This window comes from Festucalex cinctus, chromosome 3 (genome assembly GCF_051991245.1).
Source record: "Festucalex cinctus isolate MCC-2025b chromosome 3, RoL_Fcin_1.0, whole genome shotgun sequence".
In the NCBI taxonomy this organism is placed as follows: domain Eukaryota; kingdom Metazoa; phylum Chordata; class Actinopteri; order Syngnathiformes; family Syngnathidae; genus Festucalex; species Festucalex cinctus.
This window is the reverse complement of record NC_135413.1, coordinates 11663590-11680911: the sequence shown is the minus strand read 5'-3', so window position 1 is coordinate 11680911 and position 17322 is coordinate 11663590. Positions and strand designations below refer to the sequence as shown.

The following is a 17322-nucleotide window of genomic DNA, read 5'->3' as shown; positions in this document are numbered from 1 at the left end:
CTTACGTTGCTACTTTAACGACAACTTCGGGTTTACTCGAAAACGCTATTATTAGCGCATGTTTTACGCTACGATTCCTGAATGGAGTAATAAGAGCCTCTCAAAGAACGAACTTCACTATTTGCATCGACCATTCAGAGTATATTATCGTACTATTCAGTGATTATCGTGAATCGTTTGACAGAGCCTCACATTTTTTACCCATTCCACTGACCCATTCATACAATACTATATTTCAGAGCGATTTTTTTCCCCCTGATGGCCTTTGCATTCATTTCATTTTCAATGGGTCTTACAACACGACACGTACAGATGAAGATTTGAACAGCACTCTGAGAAATCGTGCAATAGAAAAATTATAATGAAATACAGTATACCAATTAAATGAAAAAAAAAATTAAATTATATTTAAAAAATTACTAATAAAATGTACACGTAAAGCTTCTCTCAGACTTATTGGTACAACTGTACAACACACACTGTGGCGTTTTTGCTGGCGAGACAAAAAATAACACGGGAAAGAAACACCAGAGAAATTAACGTTTCGTTTGGCTGCGTTCAGACTGCAGGCATATCTGTCTCCAGTCGGAGTCCTCCTCAAATCTGATTTTTAGGGCTGACTGTCCAGACTGTTTTTAGCAAGTGTCCAAATACAATCTGGCCCTGTTCAGACTGAGCCACATTATTGACAAATCTGACAGGTTGCGTAGAGACGCCGTCGAACGGAGGCAGTGCTGTTAATCGCTCCATACTTCCCGTTCTTCCCAAGATCGTTAAGCTTTTTTTTTTTTTTTTTTAACAACCATATATATGTCTATGGCTACAACCGCGCGGGCAGTAATTCGCTATTTCTGGTTGCGCATGTGAAGAACTGATGGAGTAGCGAGACCGGCTTCAGCGCAGGTAATGTAAACACTGTATTTCTGGTTGAGCCGATGGGGCAGTGGAGTACAGCTGTCAAAATTAATCGATTAATCAACAAGTAATCGATTATCAAACTAATCAACAACTATTTTAATAATTGAGTAATTGTTTGGAGACATTTTTTTTATTTCAAATTGTCCAAATCCTCTGATTTCAGCATATCAACAGCAATTGTTGACTGATTTATGTAGTCCTTCATGAAAGAAGAAGAAGATTAGCTCCTGTGTTTAATCAAAATGAGACACTTGCAAACATGTTTTTACTTTGGAAAACAATGACATAGTACAACATCAATCCCCCCACCCCGGCATTTTGAAGGATTGAGCTCCTTGTACTATAAATACATAGACCAGGACATCCATAAATGACATATAGCAGAAATTAATTCAATACAATGAATAAATGATATCAATTGAGCTAAACAGAGCAACTAAAAATGGTAGTTAGGACACCAAACCTCTGATGGCAAGGATGTTGATGAAACATGATGTTTAAAATATACAATAATACAGAGGTAGAACTATACATGTTGAGTAAATTTGTTTATTAATTTATATTTATAAACATATAGCCTACAAACTGCATAACACACACTTCACAATCATTCGAGTTAGAATTGGAATAGCTGTAAAATACATATTTGACATTAGTTTCCATCACCCAGTACCGTTGTAGCCTGCCTTTCACTCTAAGTCATCTGGGACAGGCTCCACCTCTCTTGAATGATATCACAGAACTATAGAGCGCCTGTGGCACCTCAGCCATCGCACCTCTGGAGGACAATTACGAGAGAGTCGCTCTCTGAGGACACACAAGAAAAGACAAAGCTGCTTGATTTTCTCATGTGATTTACCATTACAAATCTTATTTTGACACAATTACCAGGTGCGATCATGATCTCTTGGTTCTTGGTGCCAATGCGGAGGACAGTGAGATCGTTCTGAGGGTCAATGTCCCTCACTGTGCTGGTGGCCATCATGGTCAGGTGGCGAAGGACTCCTGCATATTTTGCAGCCTTGGAGTTCTCGAACGTTGATCGGACTGGGATGCCTGTTAAATAGTATTTTACTACTGTTGTCCCACATCCACTTTTCTCATAGATGCAGGGTGACATGCACCCTCAAAAGCACACCAGAGGTCTCCTTCAAATATACGCCACGTCCGAACTGGATGAAGAGAAACACCACCCTCAAATAAAAACCTGGACTGGTCGTTTGTCAATTAGGTAGAGGGCTACCGTATTCCTGTCACAAGTCCTCAGTTTTACCTTCTGCATTGGCGACTATCGTTCCAATCACGCTCCCATTAGCTTCCACTCTCTGCAGAGTTTCCTCAACCTCTGTCTGAAAGATAAACAAAATAATTATGTCATTATACGCAATAATAGACACCAAAAACACACACATACAATTTTAAACTAAAAGTTAAAACCATTTTATCGGTGACTCTCCTTTCAATCTCGCGTCTTCACGTTACCAATGGAAACAGAAGTCCATGAGCAGAACCCCATACGGAAGTGACGTTCGACTTCTGCGGAAGTGCGGTCGTTGTTTTCAAGTACAGTAGTTCGGATTTGCGTCTGTTGTAATAGCAGAGAAGAAAATGCCGGAGGTAGCGGTGGAAAATGTGGTCGTTCATCCTTTGGTATTGCTCAGCGTGGTCGACCATTTTAACAGGTCGGTGCGCTTGTGTTTATGTGTTGTATTACAGTGCGACTCCGCGCGGTCTAAAATAATACAAATAAAGAACCTGCATTGCAAGTCCGCCTTGAGCTAAGCTAATGTTAGCCGTGCTGAGTCAGAGCGCCATTGAGAATGAATGGAGACGAGGCTAGCATAGTTAGCGTACTCGTGCTCGTTGTATTTGCCAAAAATACGACATTAGTATTAGTAACATTTCGTCAGTGGTGTAATAAGTGAGGTTATGCTTAGGCAGTAAGCATTGATTGATTGTTTTTTTTCTGTCACAGCGGTCATCAATGTAAACAAAAACTGACATGTAGTGACAGGTAAAGGATGGTAAGCAATGTGCTAACTGTGTCTAATTCAATGGTGCAGAATAGGCAAGGTTGGCAATCAGAAAAGAGTGGTGGGAGTCCTCTTGGGGTCGTGGCAGAAGAAAGTTCTTGATGTGTCAAATAGCTTTGCAGGTGAGTGTGTTTATTTTATATTAATGTGACATGTTTAAAGCTGAGTAATTGCTAACAATAAACCTTCCGTCTATGTTTATTTTTAGTACCGTTCGATGAAGATGACAAGGATGATTCTGTGTGGTTCCTGGACCATGACTACTTGGAGAACATGTATGGCATGTTCAAGAAAGTCAATGGTAAGATTTGTGCGCTGACTATTTTAAATCACGTGAATTTAAAGGACAGCGCTATCTGTATTTTATTATTTATTGCATTAAGCATGTACATATTCCATTTTAGCCAGAGAAAGAATTGTGGGCTGGTACCACACGGGACCCAAGTTGCATAAGAACGATATCGCCATCAATGAGCTCATTAAGCAGTACTGTACAAATTCAGTAAGGAACTACCGTATTTGCTTTTTTCACTTTCTTTGCTTCGTGTGTCTTGCAAGCATCACATTGTGCCTCTTTTACCCTTTTAGGTTTTAGTCATTATTGACGTGAAGCCCAAAGACCTCGGCCTTCCTACAGAAGCGTACATCTCCGTGGAAGAAATACATGATGTAAGTCAGTAAGAACAATAAATAACAATACTGTAATGCTTATTTTAGATTTTGAAATTCTGTGAAATTCCAGACCAACCCACACAAGGTGAAAATCTGCAATAAAGACAGACTTCAACAGGCTTCAAGTACATTTATACTTAATTTGATACTAACATAGAATGCAAAAAGCCTGAGGCGGGCTCACAGTTATTAGCAATAATGTTACAGTAACTATAAACCTTGAAACAGCCACTACTTTAACACATTTGGAGCAGCAACACACACAAAGCGAGCATACAACACTCAGAAGCATTATAATCTTTCTGTCCTCTGGACTGGAGTTTATTTGGGGACCTACTCTGCCTCTTCTTGCTATCAATTATTATGTGGCATCTCTTTTAGTATAGCTCAGTGCTGCCTGACCAGTTGTAGCACAACGTCACATTGCATTGGCATGTAAATCTAAATTTGAAATTTCTTGTATTCTATAAAAATGCAAGGATCACTGAAAAAACTGCGATTCATGAACCGTGATATAAGCCGTATTTTTACATAACAGCAATGTATTGTTTCTTTGTAGGATGGAACACCAACATCCAAAACGTTTGAACACGTCACCAGCGAGATTGGAGCTGAGGAAGCGGAAGAAGTGGGAGTGGAGCACCTGCTCAGGTACTCACCATTGCACTTACACTCGCGCTATACCGTATTCATATATGAAGAATGTTTCTATATGCACCCTGCCTTTGGCTGACCACCAGCCCAGAGTGCACCCATCCTCAATCGTAACCCTAATAAAAAAAAAAGTGCTGTTAAACAATGGATGGATAGTAATAACAAGACCCCCCCCCCAATAATGGTGTGTGTGTGTGTGTGTGTGAGCGCAGAGATATCAAGGACACCACGGTGGGCACACTGTCGCAGCGCATCACAAACCAAGTCCACGGTCTGAAGGGTCTCAACTCCAAACTGCTGGAAATCCGCTCGTATCTGGAGAGGGTGGCTGCCGGCAAGCTTCCCATCAACCACCAGATCATCTACCAGCTGCAGGATGTTTTCAACCTTCTGCCTGACGTCAATCTGCTGGTATGTTTTTCATCGTAGTCGCCCAAAGTCACACTTGAGTCGCAAAAAGACAGATTCAAGCCGAGAAGAAACTCTTTCAGTGATCAGTGTTATCGCTTAGCAAAACTGTACTAATTTTTCTATACTGCCGTATACAATTGAATTGTTCCTTTATCCTTTCTGCATTTAAAACTGGTATCAGGAATGTTTGTTATTAGAGATGCTCCGATTGGGGTTTTATGCTGCCGATACCGATCATCAATGAGTAAGATCGTCCGATACCGATCACATTGATCATCTGTATTTTTTTCCCCAACGTATTAATGGTGATTGCCATTGGCTATATTAACTGAAAACAACAACAACCATATAATCACCTTAATTTTAGACAAAAACATTTTCAAGAGAATTAATACAAAACCCTTTCTGGCACAATGCATCAACTATTCAGTAAAAAAAAAAAAAATAACAGAAAGGTGGTGGTGGTGGTGGTTCGGGGGTGGGGTGGGGGGGGGGGGGGGGGGGTGTTGAATGAGGAAGTTGCCGCCGTGCCCTCAAGTCTTAAGTTGGTCTCTCAGGCAGGCAGCGAAGCATGAACTACGGGTGATCGGATTTTTGATCAGGAATAAAACGCTTTGATCAAATATCCTGATAACGTATTTTTTCACGAATATCGGCCGATTATAATCGGTGGCCGATCGATCGGAGCATCCCTATTTGTTATATTTAATTACTTTCACTTTCATAGATTGTCATTGCCATTTGTATTGGATTATTTATTGTGTCCACAAAAAGGTGCAAATTCCCTGTTCAATTGATTGACATGTTGTGATACCAATAGAAAACTATTTAGTAGGGGTGTGAATTGCCTAGTGCCTGACGATTCGATTCGTATCACGATTCATAGGTCACGATTCGATACTGATTAATCCCAATACGAATTTACAACTCGATTGTTGCTTTTTTTTTTTATTTACTCAAATTTAGAAAATACTAATCAGTAAACTTGTACAAGTACACTGTAAGATTTGCATGAAAATGTATTATTTATTTATCTGAAACTTCAGTCTTATAACTGTGAGCCAGAGTATTTAACAAACGGGTTGTAATCTGTTTCATGTTTGAGCAGCATTGAAATAAATGATTAAGGCTTAATGTTCCATTAATATAACGTTTTTCCATGCTTAAGGTCTGAATCCTAACCCTAAGTAAGATGTTTTGTTGAATATTTTTCCATCAAAAATGGATGTTTAAAAATCGATTCGGCCGCCTATTGAATCGATTCGAGAATTGCGAGCTGTAATATCGCGATATATTGCCAAATCGATTTTTTTTTTAACACCCCTACTATTTAGGGTTGAGGAATTTCCAAATGAATTCAACTTTTCTATACCAAAGACAGTTGGGGCAGATTTGAAGTTGCAGCACATTTTTCTGTTCAGGATTGCAAGGAAATAAGTAAAGTTTGACAAGAAAAATAATGTGTAATGCTATTTGTTCAGCTTTTTTTTTTTTTATTTAAACAGAAAATTCAAGGATTGCAAATTTGCACTACAGTGGTGCCTTGAGATAAGAGAGACCTGACTAAAAGATTTGAAGTGCACTATCTTAACACACATGTATTATAGTAAACACCATAGAGGGTCTAATGAATAGCACCAATTTGGTAGTGTTATAACTCTTTAGACAACAGATCTGCAAAAAAAACAACAACTAATAATGCAGTTTATAGAGTCACTTAAAACTCTTTGACTGCCAAAGACGTTTCATGATGATTAGTAAAATTCCAATGAATGGAATGCGATCTTTCATTGAGTAGCCACATTGTATATGTAATAAAGGCAAACAATATTCTTTTTGCCTTGAAAGATGAGTTAAAATGCTCAAAAGCGGCTGGCACTGTGGATTTTTTTGTTTTGTTTTTTATAACGCCTGGCAGTCAAAGAGTTAAAAGGAACCCCAACTGTAATGACAAGTTTGCTCTATATTATTTGGTTGTTACTAACACAACTATGAGATTCTTTTTCAAAAATCATTTGAATCATCTAACAACCAAATAAATAATATAGAGCCAACTTGCCATTACAGTCGGGGTTCCTTTTAACAGTAATTGAGTGAAAATTGTCTGCATGACTGTATTATACTGCTGCCCAGTGGCCAAGTCTTGCACACCAGAAGGCACCACAACAAATTAATCATGATGCACAAAATGTATTATGTATGTTTTATAAATAAAATAGTAAATAAATAAATACTGTAGGATGTCAAGGTGTCACTGTATCTCAAATATTAGACAAAGTAAAGAGAATCATGAAAATGATTTTGGAGGAATATTTTGTTCTTTTTCACCTCAGGTCCACTGTCTATTTTGTGTTGTTTGATTGCTGCTGATTTTGTCTGGGTAGGAGTTCACCAAGGCGTTCTACTTGAAGACCAACGACCAGATGCTGGTGGTCTACCTGGCATCGCTCATCCGCTCCGTGGTGGCACTGCACAACCTGATCAACAACAAGATCTCCAACCGGGACGCAGAGAAGAAGGAGGGTCAGGAGAAGGAGGAGGGCAAGAAGGAGAAGAAGGATGACAAGGAGAAGAAGGATGACAAGGAGAAGGACAAAACAGACAGTACAAAGAAAGACGAGAAGAAGAAGAAATGAGTGGCTCTCGGGCTCAAAGTTGGGACTCTGTGGGGAATGGTGTCAACATACACACACTCGTATACAGACTGTTCTTGAAGATGTTGGATTGTTATGTTTATTGCGTCTTCATAGTTGCCATACATCTGGTGCCGCCTGCACCTCGGCATTGCTCTTTTTGTAAGATGGTTTCTGTATGACTTATTAAATTGGAATCATATTCAATTCAGTGGATTGTGTTTTTATTGCCCACTCTTATTGTTTGGTCTGTGAGAGCAGGTAAAAATGGTGGATGGACAGAAACAGGGACATGCTGCAATATGTCCATCAGGACAACACGTTAATTTCAAAACCTTGTCTAAATGATAAACAGTTGCTGTGGACTACTTTTTCAGACACTTGGGTAAGTATAACCACAGCAGCACAACACACTTTGAGCAAGTCAATCATCCAGTCTGATTGCTCAACAGCGTTATGGCAGAGCATAAAGTGATGTATTTACAGTTGAATCAAAAACCAAGATTTACCAGACATTAATTGGGTGTACAGTATTGCACAAAGTACTGATATCGCCAATGACAGTAGCATCTTTGTTAAATTTGTCCAAAAACATTGAAAAGATGTGATTAACTGCTTGTGAAATTGGGTGCCCTGCCCAGATCCTTTGCATTTCCTGTTGGGTATACCTCCTGTTCTTAAAATGTGGTGACTCCCCTTGGGGGGTTGGTTGGTTTTGAAGCCTACATCAAATTTCATGGTTATAGAAAAATTATTTCTGTCAAATTTATGTTAACAGTCTGAAGGTCAACCCAACTGTAGTTTAAGTCGTGTTTTCTATTTGGGTAGGAAAATACCAATATATTCATAAAATCACGATGACGATGAGCCAAAGGCTTAGTAGGGCGCTTTAAACTGCGTCATTTCCAGCCTCTCCCTCTCCCTTATTTTAGAACACCCCTGCAGTCACCTACACTTGGCTTGCAACCCCAGCCGGTACCGGTAACTAATGGTTTCCCACCAGTCCTCCAGTAGCTAGACAACCCTCGCGTCGTCCAAATCAGATTATTACCATTAGGGCAGGAAAAGTGGATCTTGACGTAAGAGGCTTAAATCCTCCGCTGCCGCCAACGCTCTCATTCTGAGCTTCTTCATCCCAACAAACGGCGGCGTTGGTGGCGTCCACGCCGAGCAACGAGCATGACTGTCCTGCTTCTTCTCTGAGATGAACCGGGAACGGGACCGTACAACAAGCAGCAACGACATGGCGTCGTATCTCCAGGTGAGGCCGCCGCCCGAGTTCGACACGAAGACGTCCCTGAGGCTCCGATAATTAACTTGTGAGGGGACTGTACGCGCCATTCTAATCACCAGCGTCTCGAGACAAGGCTGATCAGCTGCGGCTCATCTCATGCATTGGGGCAATTTTTGTGAGATAAATATGTATTTATGTCGTTATTTATTGTGGGAGTGAGTGCGCGTGCCCGAGAATGGCTAAACAGGTGGTTTAGAATCTGGGTAGCTCGTGCCAAGGCGCGTGCACGCGGACCCCTTGGCTATGCATTTAGTGCTTTTTATGGACGGGAAAATGGCGAGACATACAGTACAGTACTTAACCACTACGGCACTCTCTTACACTCTGTTTATTTTTGTTTATTTGAAGGTTTCTTCCCTGCTCATAGAACCTATATATAAATCGAATTGGCCCAGCAACTAATCCCTTGTCACTTGTTGCTAGGCAGAGTACGACTCAATCATAAACTTACCCAAAAAGGGGTGTGCTCTTCCCCCCCATGTCGTCTCAACTTATTCGCTTACCTGTGCCAGTAAACAACCACACACTTTCTCTCCTAATTGCTCTGTGAAAACAAGCAACTCCATTCAGCTTCAGCCAACTACATACTGTTGGTAAATTTAGACACGCTCGTGCCAAGATAATGACTATACAGATTATTCACGGGGCAGTTTTATTTATATCCATTAATTTCCCAGTTGAATCACTGCTCTATATTAAATATAACTGCCCCAAAATGCAATCACCGCTGTCCACATAACCAAATCCAATGTCAAAATCAAATACAGTAAGTGTGAATCAAAAGTCAGTGCATTGTGGGACATGCAGTTTACAGGCAGTATGATTTGTGGAACAAATTTGCAGAAGTCTGCACTGTTTTAATAAACATCTCATTTTCTGCATACAGATTGCAGATGACGAGAGAGGCTACGACCTGGACCTTTTTTGTGTGCCCAGACATTATGAGAAGGATTTGGACAAGGTGATCATTCCTCATGGACTCATTATGGACCGGTGAGCAACACAAGGGGGATGGTCACTCCCATGTGTGTTGATAGTAGAGTACACCTGGATGCATTTGCTTCTCAAATCACGACTGTCCTTTTTGCACAAGGTGAATTTGAATGAGGGTTAGGGAAGGCAAGAGTGCAGCATGGGATTACTTTAATTAGAGACCTCAAAAAAGAAGCCCTGGTGCCTTCAAGTCGATTTTGGCATCCATCTCTTCATTCATTTAGGTGAGCAGGGAAGTATCTGTGCTGACTTTGGGTGAGAGGCAGGGCACACCCTGGACTGGTTGCCAGTCAATCACTTGGCACATACTCAACTGTGCAAATTCCAAGATCCTGACAACACAAAATCAAAATCATGATTCAATTTTGATTAATTGCCCAGCCCAAGACCTCTTCCGTACGTTTGCTATAAAAGTGACAAATAAATAAAAGAACATTCAGAATTGTATCTGCAAAACATAAAAAATGTTTGTCTAAGTGATTTAATATCAAAATTGTACTAGCTTCATGCTAACATAATGTAAAATGCCATAAACGGGATGGAAATTAGCATAGATGTTGTGGTGTTATAACCTTAAAAAAACTGCTAACTATAACGCACACTGAATACTAAGTGCAAATACAACAATACTCACTGACATATACCGTGCTCTCTCTGCTCAATAGGAACAAATATTATTGTGAAAACCCATAAAAATGATTAGTTAAAAATCTGTCACATAGTCAGGGCACCACAGATGAAGTACAATATAGCAGGTGGGTCACTGTATCTGAGAAAGACTGTTTAGAATTCTACACAGGTGACATTCTGTTGTCTGTGGATGTTTTGTTTGTGCTCCAGGACGGAGCGTTTGGCCCGCGACATCGTGCGGGACATGGGGGGCCACCATATCGTGGCCCTTTGCGTGCTGAAGGGTGGCTACAAATTCTTTGCAGACCTGCTGGACTACATTAAGACGCTGAACCAGAACAGCGATAAATCAGTCCCACTGACCGTGGATTTCATTAGAGTGAAAAGTTACTGTGTAAGTTTTCTCGCTCTCGTTCTGGCTCTTGCTCACCCTCTCGCACACTCTCTCTCTCTCTCTCTCTCGCCGTCTCTCTCTCACACTCTCTCTCTTGATATCTCTCTCGCTATCTCTCTCTCTCTCTCTCTCTCTCTCTCTCGCTATTTCTCTCTCGCTATCTTTCTCACTATCTCTCTCTCGATATCTCTCGCTCTCTCTCTCTCACTCTTTCTCTCTCTCACACTCTCTCACTTGCTAGCTCTCTCTCTCCCTCTCTCTATGCTAAGCATTTACAGCACATCTTAATAAATTAGAAAATCATAGTTCATTTTATTTTTTCAGTTGTTCAATTCAAAAAGTGAAACTCATACAGATTCATTAAACATAGGAAAACACTTCAAATTCCTACCTACAACTATTTCTATGGTGAAGATAATTTTAATAGATTTTTTTTTAATGTAATACTTACATTTCTTGACGTCATGAATTTAGGGTATCATTCAACATCAACATTCTGAAAAAATAAAGTGATGGCTTTCACTTTTGGGATTGAATGACTGAAATATGACATTTTCCACCATATTAAAATGTATTGAAATGCATGGAGGCACTCCTAAGTCAAGGGATCACTCTATTTGCATTGTAATAATGAGGCTTCACAGTGTAACCTCTCCGTGACCCCTAGAATGACAAATCAACCAACAATGTCAAAGTCATTGGAGGCGATGAGCTGTCCAGTCTCTCAGGCAAGGTTTGTCCCCTCCCCATTGTTACCATTGTCTTCAATCATTTATACGCCTAAGTCTCATTAACAACATTTTTTTTTTTTTTAAATCTCTATAGCACGTTTTGATCGTTGAGGTAAGATTCTCTTCTTGGTTGTTTTATTTTAAACGGGGTACACACAGATATTTTTTTTTTAATATTTTTAATCACACCCTTGAGGATTTGTGACTATATTGGACAGGTTTAACTTTAAGATTATCAGCCCTGACCGTTTTCTGACCAAATGTGGAAGGGGAAAAAAATGATCATAACATGCCTCAGACCACATAATTGCTCAGGATAATCATTTCGAGCAGCCTTTATTTAGCCAAGGTGGCACATATTTTACATTAGAAAATAATTGTTGTGAACTGAACGAACGATGACATCTCATTTTACTCAGAAATGCACTTAGTTCGGGTGAAGCCTGGGCCTTTAGTTGAATACAATGTTGACAATAATCATCACATGAATATCATTTTTCTGACTAATTTAGGGAAATCAGATGATTTCCTGCAGCATAGCTATCTGATGATCTCACAGCACGCTAATATGGTTGCGAATCACTAAAGTCGACTCACCCGGTAGGCAATCTAGGCAAATGTAAGAAGATCGCTGCAGACTCGAGGGGGTGCCACAATCTCTCATGGGAAATCACCATCACATGATCGTGATAAAACTAGTTACTAATTTGAACTCTTAAAATGGAAAAGCTATAAATGTTCAAATGCAAATCTATGCCCAAATAATATTACCACAAATTATGTAGTAGTCGTAATCATGTACATATTGGGCCCCAACTTCACCCCACGAATCACCGATGGCCAAATTTAACATTATCTTGTAAATGAAATACTACTTTTTGATTTCTTTTTTTTTTTTTTAAGAATATGTAAAGTGCAGAAAGGGGAGGGGCTGGTTCTGGTTTAGAATCATTTGACAATTGTGCCTTCATTGAATGTGATGCTTAAATTCATCCCGATGATCTATGTGTGTCCCCGGCTTAAGAAAGCACCGATAAATATTTGTTTTTGTGTTGACCAATCACGCCCTGCCTCCCTGTGCGCAAAAGGACATTGTGGAGACGGGAAGGACGATGCAGACGCTGCTCTCCCTGCTTAGTGAAAGCAGGCCCAAGATGGTGAAAGTGGTGAGGTAAGGCCATGTGCCCACATCCAGGAAGCAGATGACTAGCGTGCACGTGAACGCTAATGGACAAACTCTTACTTTCAGCAGGGAGCAGCTTAACACTTAATCTGTACTCCGAGAGAGGAAGTGTTTGAAGCTTTATAGGTATCCTGTGATGGGTGTAAAAATAGCATTGTCTTGCTCGATATATATAGCATATATAGGAAAATCATTTTTAACTCAACTAATTATACTAAGCCTTAAAGGAGTTATAGTGAACCCAAGTCTATCATGGGGGATACGTTCCAGATCCACATACAATAGGTACAAATTTGCAATACAGTGGTGCCCTTGAGTTGTTGTTTTTTTTTGGGGGGGTGGGGATACCTTTCCCCATTGAAACGAATGTAAATGCCCCCATATAAATAATTTTTGCAATGTGTTTTTCAGTTGTAAGGTAGCACTCTATATGAAGAAAAATACATTAATAATAAGTGATATAATTTAAAGAATTAAACAGTTTATGCATCATGATAAATTCATTGTGTGGCTTTTCGGGTGTGCATGCCTTGGCCACCAGTGGGTAGTATAAAACGGACATACAGCTACATTAAAGCAGCTATATGTAAAATTTAAAATTTAAAATCTCTACTGCCACCTGTGGCCGAAAACAAACTGCACGCTCGTACACGCTGCGCGCACTCGTACGTGCACGACCTCAATACTGAAGACTGGGCTCTTCATATCCAATTAAACTATGTTTTCTGAGGTAAGAAGTTTTATAATGTTATACAAAGCTGGCCACTTCACGGGATGAGACTCTCGATCCTCACGAAACAATTGATGTCCACGGGACGTGCAGATCATATTGCTTTAGTCGGTCGAAGTCCAGTCCTGTGCTGTACTCCAAAAGCATGTGCAAATTACGTCAATTAATTGGACCTCATTCCGATGTTAATATGCAGTTACATATTGTTGTCACCCCGCTCGACGGACGTCAACCTGATTCTAGTCATTATTAGTGTATGTCGCCCCCAGGCTAGCGTCATTGTGCATGAGCCGAAAGGTGGACTGTCATTTATGGAAATTGATTGTGAAAAACATATACACCCATTCACTACTTAGTGTGATACGGCCGTGAATGTTATCGCCATTCAGTAGTACCGTTCACATTCCGTTAGCATAATGTAGCTACTAGGGGTGTGAATTGCCTAGTACCTGACGATTCGATTCGTATCACGATTCACAGGTCACGATTCGATTCGATACCGATTAATCCCGATACGAATTTATAATTCGATTGTTGCGATTTTTTTTCATTCAAATTTAGAAAATACTAATCAGTAAGCTTGTAGAGTGTAAGATTTATATGAAAATGTATTATTTATTTATCTGAAATTTCAGTCTTATAGAGGTTGTAATCTGTTTCATGTTTGAACAGCATTAAAATAAAATATTAAGGCTTAATGTTCCGTTCATATAACATTCTTCCATGCTCAAGGTGCGAATCCTAACCCGAAGTCAGACGTTTTGTTGAATATTTTTCCATTAAAAATGGAAGATTAAAAATCGATTCACACACACAAAAAAAAAAGAAAAAAAAAGGCAATGATGATAAGACGTTGAATCAGTAAGACTACCGAATGAACAATTCTGAGCTCTTAAAAAAAAAAAAAAAAAAAAATCGTTTTTTTTATTGAATCGATTCGAGAATCGCGCGATGTAGTATCGCGATATATCGCCGAATCGATTTATTTATTTTTTAACACCCCTAGTAGCTACAATAGGCTGTTTTCACGGAGGAAAATAAGGCGACATTTAGCCTGATTGAAACGCCGCGGAATGGAACGTCTGTTCTTCATAAAGTCATTCTGTTCTATTACATTCAACTTTCACGCTAAATGTTGCCGTCCACCTCACTTTCACCCCAATAGTTACGACCGAGAAGTGATCGATCTTGAGGTTACTGCTATTTGAAAACAACACATTTTTTTTCTAAATGTCAAGATACTCGCTTCTTACCTTTTGGAGTAGAAAGAAAGCCAGCTGTGAATCACTTTTCTAATCCAAGTCCGATCTCAACTCTCTCCACCGCTGAAATGTCAAACCAATGTTCACTCTCGTTCTTGCCCGATGTCGGTCACTATCAAGTTTAGATTTTTTTTTTTCTTGGCACTTGACATTGTTTTCATTTTTTTTTTTTTTGAGCAGCCTTCCGCGGAGGAACAGCGGGTGTCTGGGGCAGCGAAAATGTGTACTAGTTCCGTCTTCGCGCGACAGGAAACAACTGACGAGGACGCGCATGACGTCACATCCCGCAGACAGAGGGCGGGAAATTCGAAGGATTCGGACCGGACGCTTCCTAAATAATATTGGCCAGAGGCTTGTCGGAGTACCCATTGTGAACAGCGAAGATGTTGATCTACTAATTAGAATATGTTTCAGTCATAAATGGTCAAATAAAAAGGCAATTGTTAAGATATTTTTTGGGAAATCCTACATAGAGTAGCTTTAAGGAGACAACTGCAATAATAGTCGTTTTCACAAAAAATGAATAATACATGGCTTTGAATACCGCTTGTGTCCAAATATCTGTTGCTTGAAAGGCTCTACCACTACACCGATGCTATTCGTTAGCCCATCTACAGTGTTTTGCATTTAGTGTTAGCGGACATCTGAGCAACGACTCTTATTTCAAAGTTGTCAGTCATAAATCAAGGTGCTACAGTTAGATCACATACGGTAATTATTTTTAAATCACACAAATACAATTTTTCTCACTTTCGCTTGCACAATTCTTTAAAAAAGCGGCAAAGCTGTTTGTCACTCTGTTGAAATTTAATGTACTGTATAGCTGAATGCAAAACAAAAAATGCAAAACAAAAAAAAATAAAATTGTATACTGTATTTTATCTTAATGCTAACGTCATGAAAAACCTCAAACAGGTGCTCCTTTAACAGCATACCCACAGAGCAGCAACACAATCGGAGCATCCAACAATACTCATGGACATATCTCTTCCAGGCCAACTTTTCCATAATAAGTCACCTTTTAAATTTGAGAACAGTTACTAAATATTCCTCAGGCTGTACACTTTGACCCCAAAACACACACAGACTGCGGTGTGCGAGCTAATTTTAGCTTTGTGAACTAATTCAGGTTCCTGCAGTAGAAATGAGATCCTGTATTGAAGTCGTTCGCTCCAAGCATAACAGCTTGTTCACTGAAATAAACACAACACTGCCGAGTAAATAATAGAAAATTGCAATACAGCACATGAATTTAATGTTTTTTGCTGTTTATCCTGCAATTGACCTACTTGCACTTATTTTCAAAGATATGCAAGATATTTTCTATTCAGTGTCATTTATCATGATCACACATCTTCCTGTTTGCAGCCTGCTGGTGAAGAGGACTCCCAAGAGTTCAGGATATAGACCAGATTGTGAGTACATCTACTGGCACGTATTTATATATTTGTGTCATGATACATTGCATTACTTTAAAGGACTGTCTTTTTTTTAAGGGCTTTTAGCATTATCTAATAAAGCTGTGATCGGGATTAACATTAATTTCAGGGGGGGTGGGGGGGGGGGAAGCTTGTACTTGAACATCACACGTTACGTAAGGTTTTTAGCTTTGATAATCTCAAAGATTGTCCCTCCTTAGCAGTACTAGGATGCTACGTTCACTTCTTAATTCATTCACTGCCAGCCATTTTAGAAAATTTCAAGTTTTCATTACCCACGCGATATTACGTTCAGTAATTATATATAAACCGAATCTACCAAATGACAGAATAGACTCCCTACTTTTTGCCTCGTCCCGTTCTTTTATAATTGACAGCAGAAAAATGTAGGTTGCATAAAGTACAACCATTACTCCCATGGACTCTGAAACTATATATAAGTTTTGTATAAAATGGGGCAATGATGTCATCTACCATTTGTCGTTAGGATGGCTACAGTACTGCTGTTGTGGGCTAACTAATAACTATGGCAACGGGATTTTATTCTGCAGACGTTGGATTTGAGGTGCCTGATGCATTCCTGGTGGGCTACGCTTTGGATTACAACGAATACTTCAGAGATCTCAGTGTAAGTAAGCACATCAAATTTACATTAACTATTGTGACTGGGAGGTGAGTCTATTCACAATACCGTGAAACATAATTGACAATGTGATGTGCAGTACATCTATTTTTCTCAGTTGTTGTTGTTGGTTTTTTGTTTTTTTTCCACTGCTCCTTCACAGCACATCTGCATACTGAACGACGATGCCAAGGAGAAGTATAAGGTGTGACGCGATGACGTGACGACTCAAATCGATGACTGGGACCACTGTGACGAGCCTTCACTTCTATTCTTTATTTTTATACACAAGAGTCCACAAAATGTGCAAAGAACATTTCTTACCCACGTGACTGAAACAATTATGATGGATATTTTTGATTGTATGTTTATGTATTGATGTTAAGTGTTGTACCTGTACACTTAGATTTATCTTTATTATTATAAGGAAAGAGAATGTAACACGTTTGCTGACTCAGGCTTTTCAGTCAGTGAAAAGTACCCTTTTAGTTTGCACATATATTCTTAGCACCTATATATGTCATTGTACTGTATAGTCCCACATTATGCCAAGTGGACTCACTAACACTCAACGTACTGTAAGTTTTCTTTGGTTAATGACATGTTCATCATAACGGCACTGCAATACAATTCAGTTGAAAGCATGGTCATGTTTTATTATTACTTGGTCGCGATCTCACAAGATTAACATATTTTCCATTTTGTCATTCACACAGTATCCTC

At 39.5% G+C, this 17322-nt stretch overlaps 3 protein-coding genes across 6 annotated transcripts; 2 read left to right on the top strand and 1 right to left on the bottom strand.

Annotated features, from left to right (window-relative positions):
* Positions 1–1138: 1138 nt before the first annotated feature.
* LOC144015648 (dynein light chain roadblock-type 2-like) lies at positions 1139–3006 on the bottom strand. Of its 4 annotated transcripts, none has more exons than XM_077515828.1 (5): positions 2333–3006; positions 2192–2267; positions 2057–2090; positions 1807–1974; positions 1139–1725 (listed from the first exon to the last, which is right to left on the bottom strand). In XM_077515828.1, exons 2-5 carry the CDS (start codon positions 2198–2200, stop codon positions 1682–1684), a joined length of 255 nt encoding a protein of 84 aa, XP_077371954.1. In that variant the 5' UTR covers positions 2201–2267; positions 2333–3006; the 3' UTR covers positions 1139–1681. The 4 variants fall into 4 exon arrangements, with proteins under 4 accessions (XP_077371954.1, XP_077371952.1, XP_077371951.1 ...); XM_077515826.1 differs by having other exon boundaries at positions 2356–3006; XM_077515825.1 differs by lacking the exon at positions 2057–2090 and having other exon boundaries at positions 2356–3006.
* Positions 2438–7528, top strand: psmd7 (proteasome 26S subunit, non-ATPase 7). Its single transcript, XM_077515822.1, has 8 exons — positions 2438–2600; positions 2982–3073; positions 3160–3252; positions 3356–3453; positions 3540–3620; positions 4183–4274; positions 4490–4688; positions 7073–7528. Exons 1-8 carry the CDS (start codon positions 2527–2529, stop codon positions 7322–7324), a joined length of 981 nt encoding a protein of 326 aa, XP_077371948.1. The 5' UTR covers positions 2438–2526; the 3' UTR covers positions 7325–7528.
* A 680-nt stretch (positions 7529–8208) lies between these two features.
* On the top strand, positions 8209–17243 carry hprt1l (hypoxanthine phosphoribosyltransferase 1, like). Its single transcript, XM_077515823.1, has 9 exons — positions 8209–8582; positions 9502–9608; positions 10449–10632; positions 11300–11365; positions 11458–11475; positions 12452–12534; positions 15907–15953; positions 16529–16605; positions 16763–17243. Exons 1-9 carry the CDS (start codon positions 8526–8528, stop codon positions 16808–16810), a joined length of 687 nt encoding a protein of 228 aa, XP_077371949.1. The 5' UTR covers positions 8209–8525; the 3' UTR covers positions 16811–17243.
* Positions 17244–17322: the final 79 nt, after the last annotated feature.

Excerpts from the sequence above, each read along its gene's own strand:
- LOC144015648 (XM_077515825.1), bottom strand. Across the intron at positions 1,975-2,191 it reads GATAGTCGCCAATGCAGAAG|GCATCCCAGTCCGATCAACG; the intron begins GTAAAACTGAGG and ends ACTATTTAACAG. Across the intron at positions 1,726-1,806 it reads AGAGATCATGATCGCACCTG|AGAGCGACTCTCTCGTAATT; the intron begins GTAATTGTGTCA and ends GTGTGTCCTCAG.
- psmd7 (XM_077515822.1), top strand. The coding sequence starts at position 2,527 with ATGCCGGAGGTAGCGGTGGAAAATGTGGTCGTTCATCCTTTGGTATTG. Across the intron at positions 3,253-3,355 it reads CATGTTCAAGAAAGTCAATG|CCAGAGAAAGAATTGTGGGC; the intron begins GTAAGATTTGTG and ends ATTCCATTTTAG. Across the intron at positions 3,621-4,182 it reads CCGTGGAAGAAATACATGAT|GATGGAACACCAACATCCAA; the intron begins GTAAGTCAGTAA and ends GTTTCTTTGTAG.
- hprt1l (XM_077515823.1), top strand. The coding sequence starts at position 8,526 with ATGAACCGGGAACGGGACCGTACAACAAGCAGCAACGACATGGCGTCG. Across the intron at positions 8,583-9,501 it reads ACATGGCGTCGTATCTCCAG|ATTGCAGATGACGAGAGAGG; the intron begins GTGAGGCCGCCG and ends TTCTGCATACAG. Across the intron at positions 16,606-16,762 it reads AATACTTCAGAGATCTCAGT|CACATCTGCATACTGAACGA; the intron begins GTAAGTAAGCAC and ends GCTCCTTCACAG.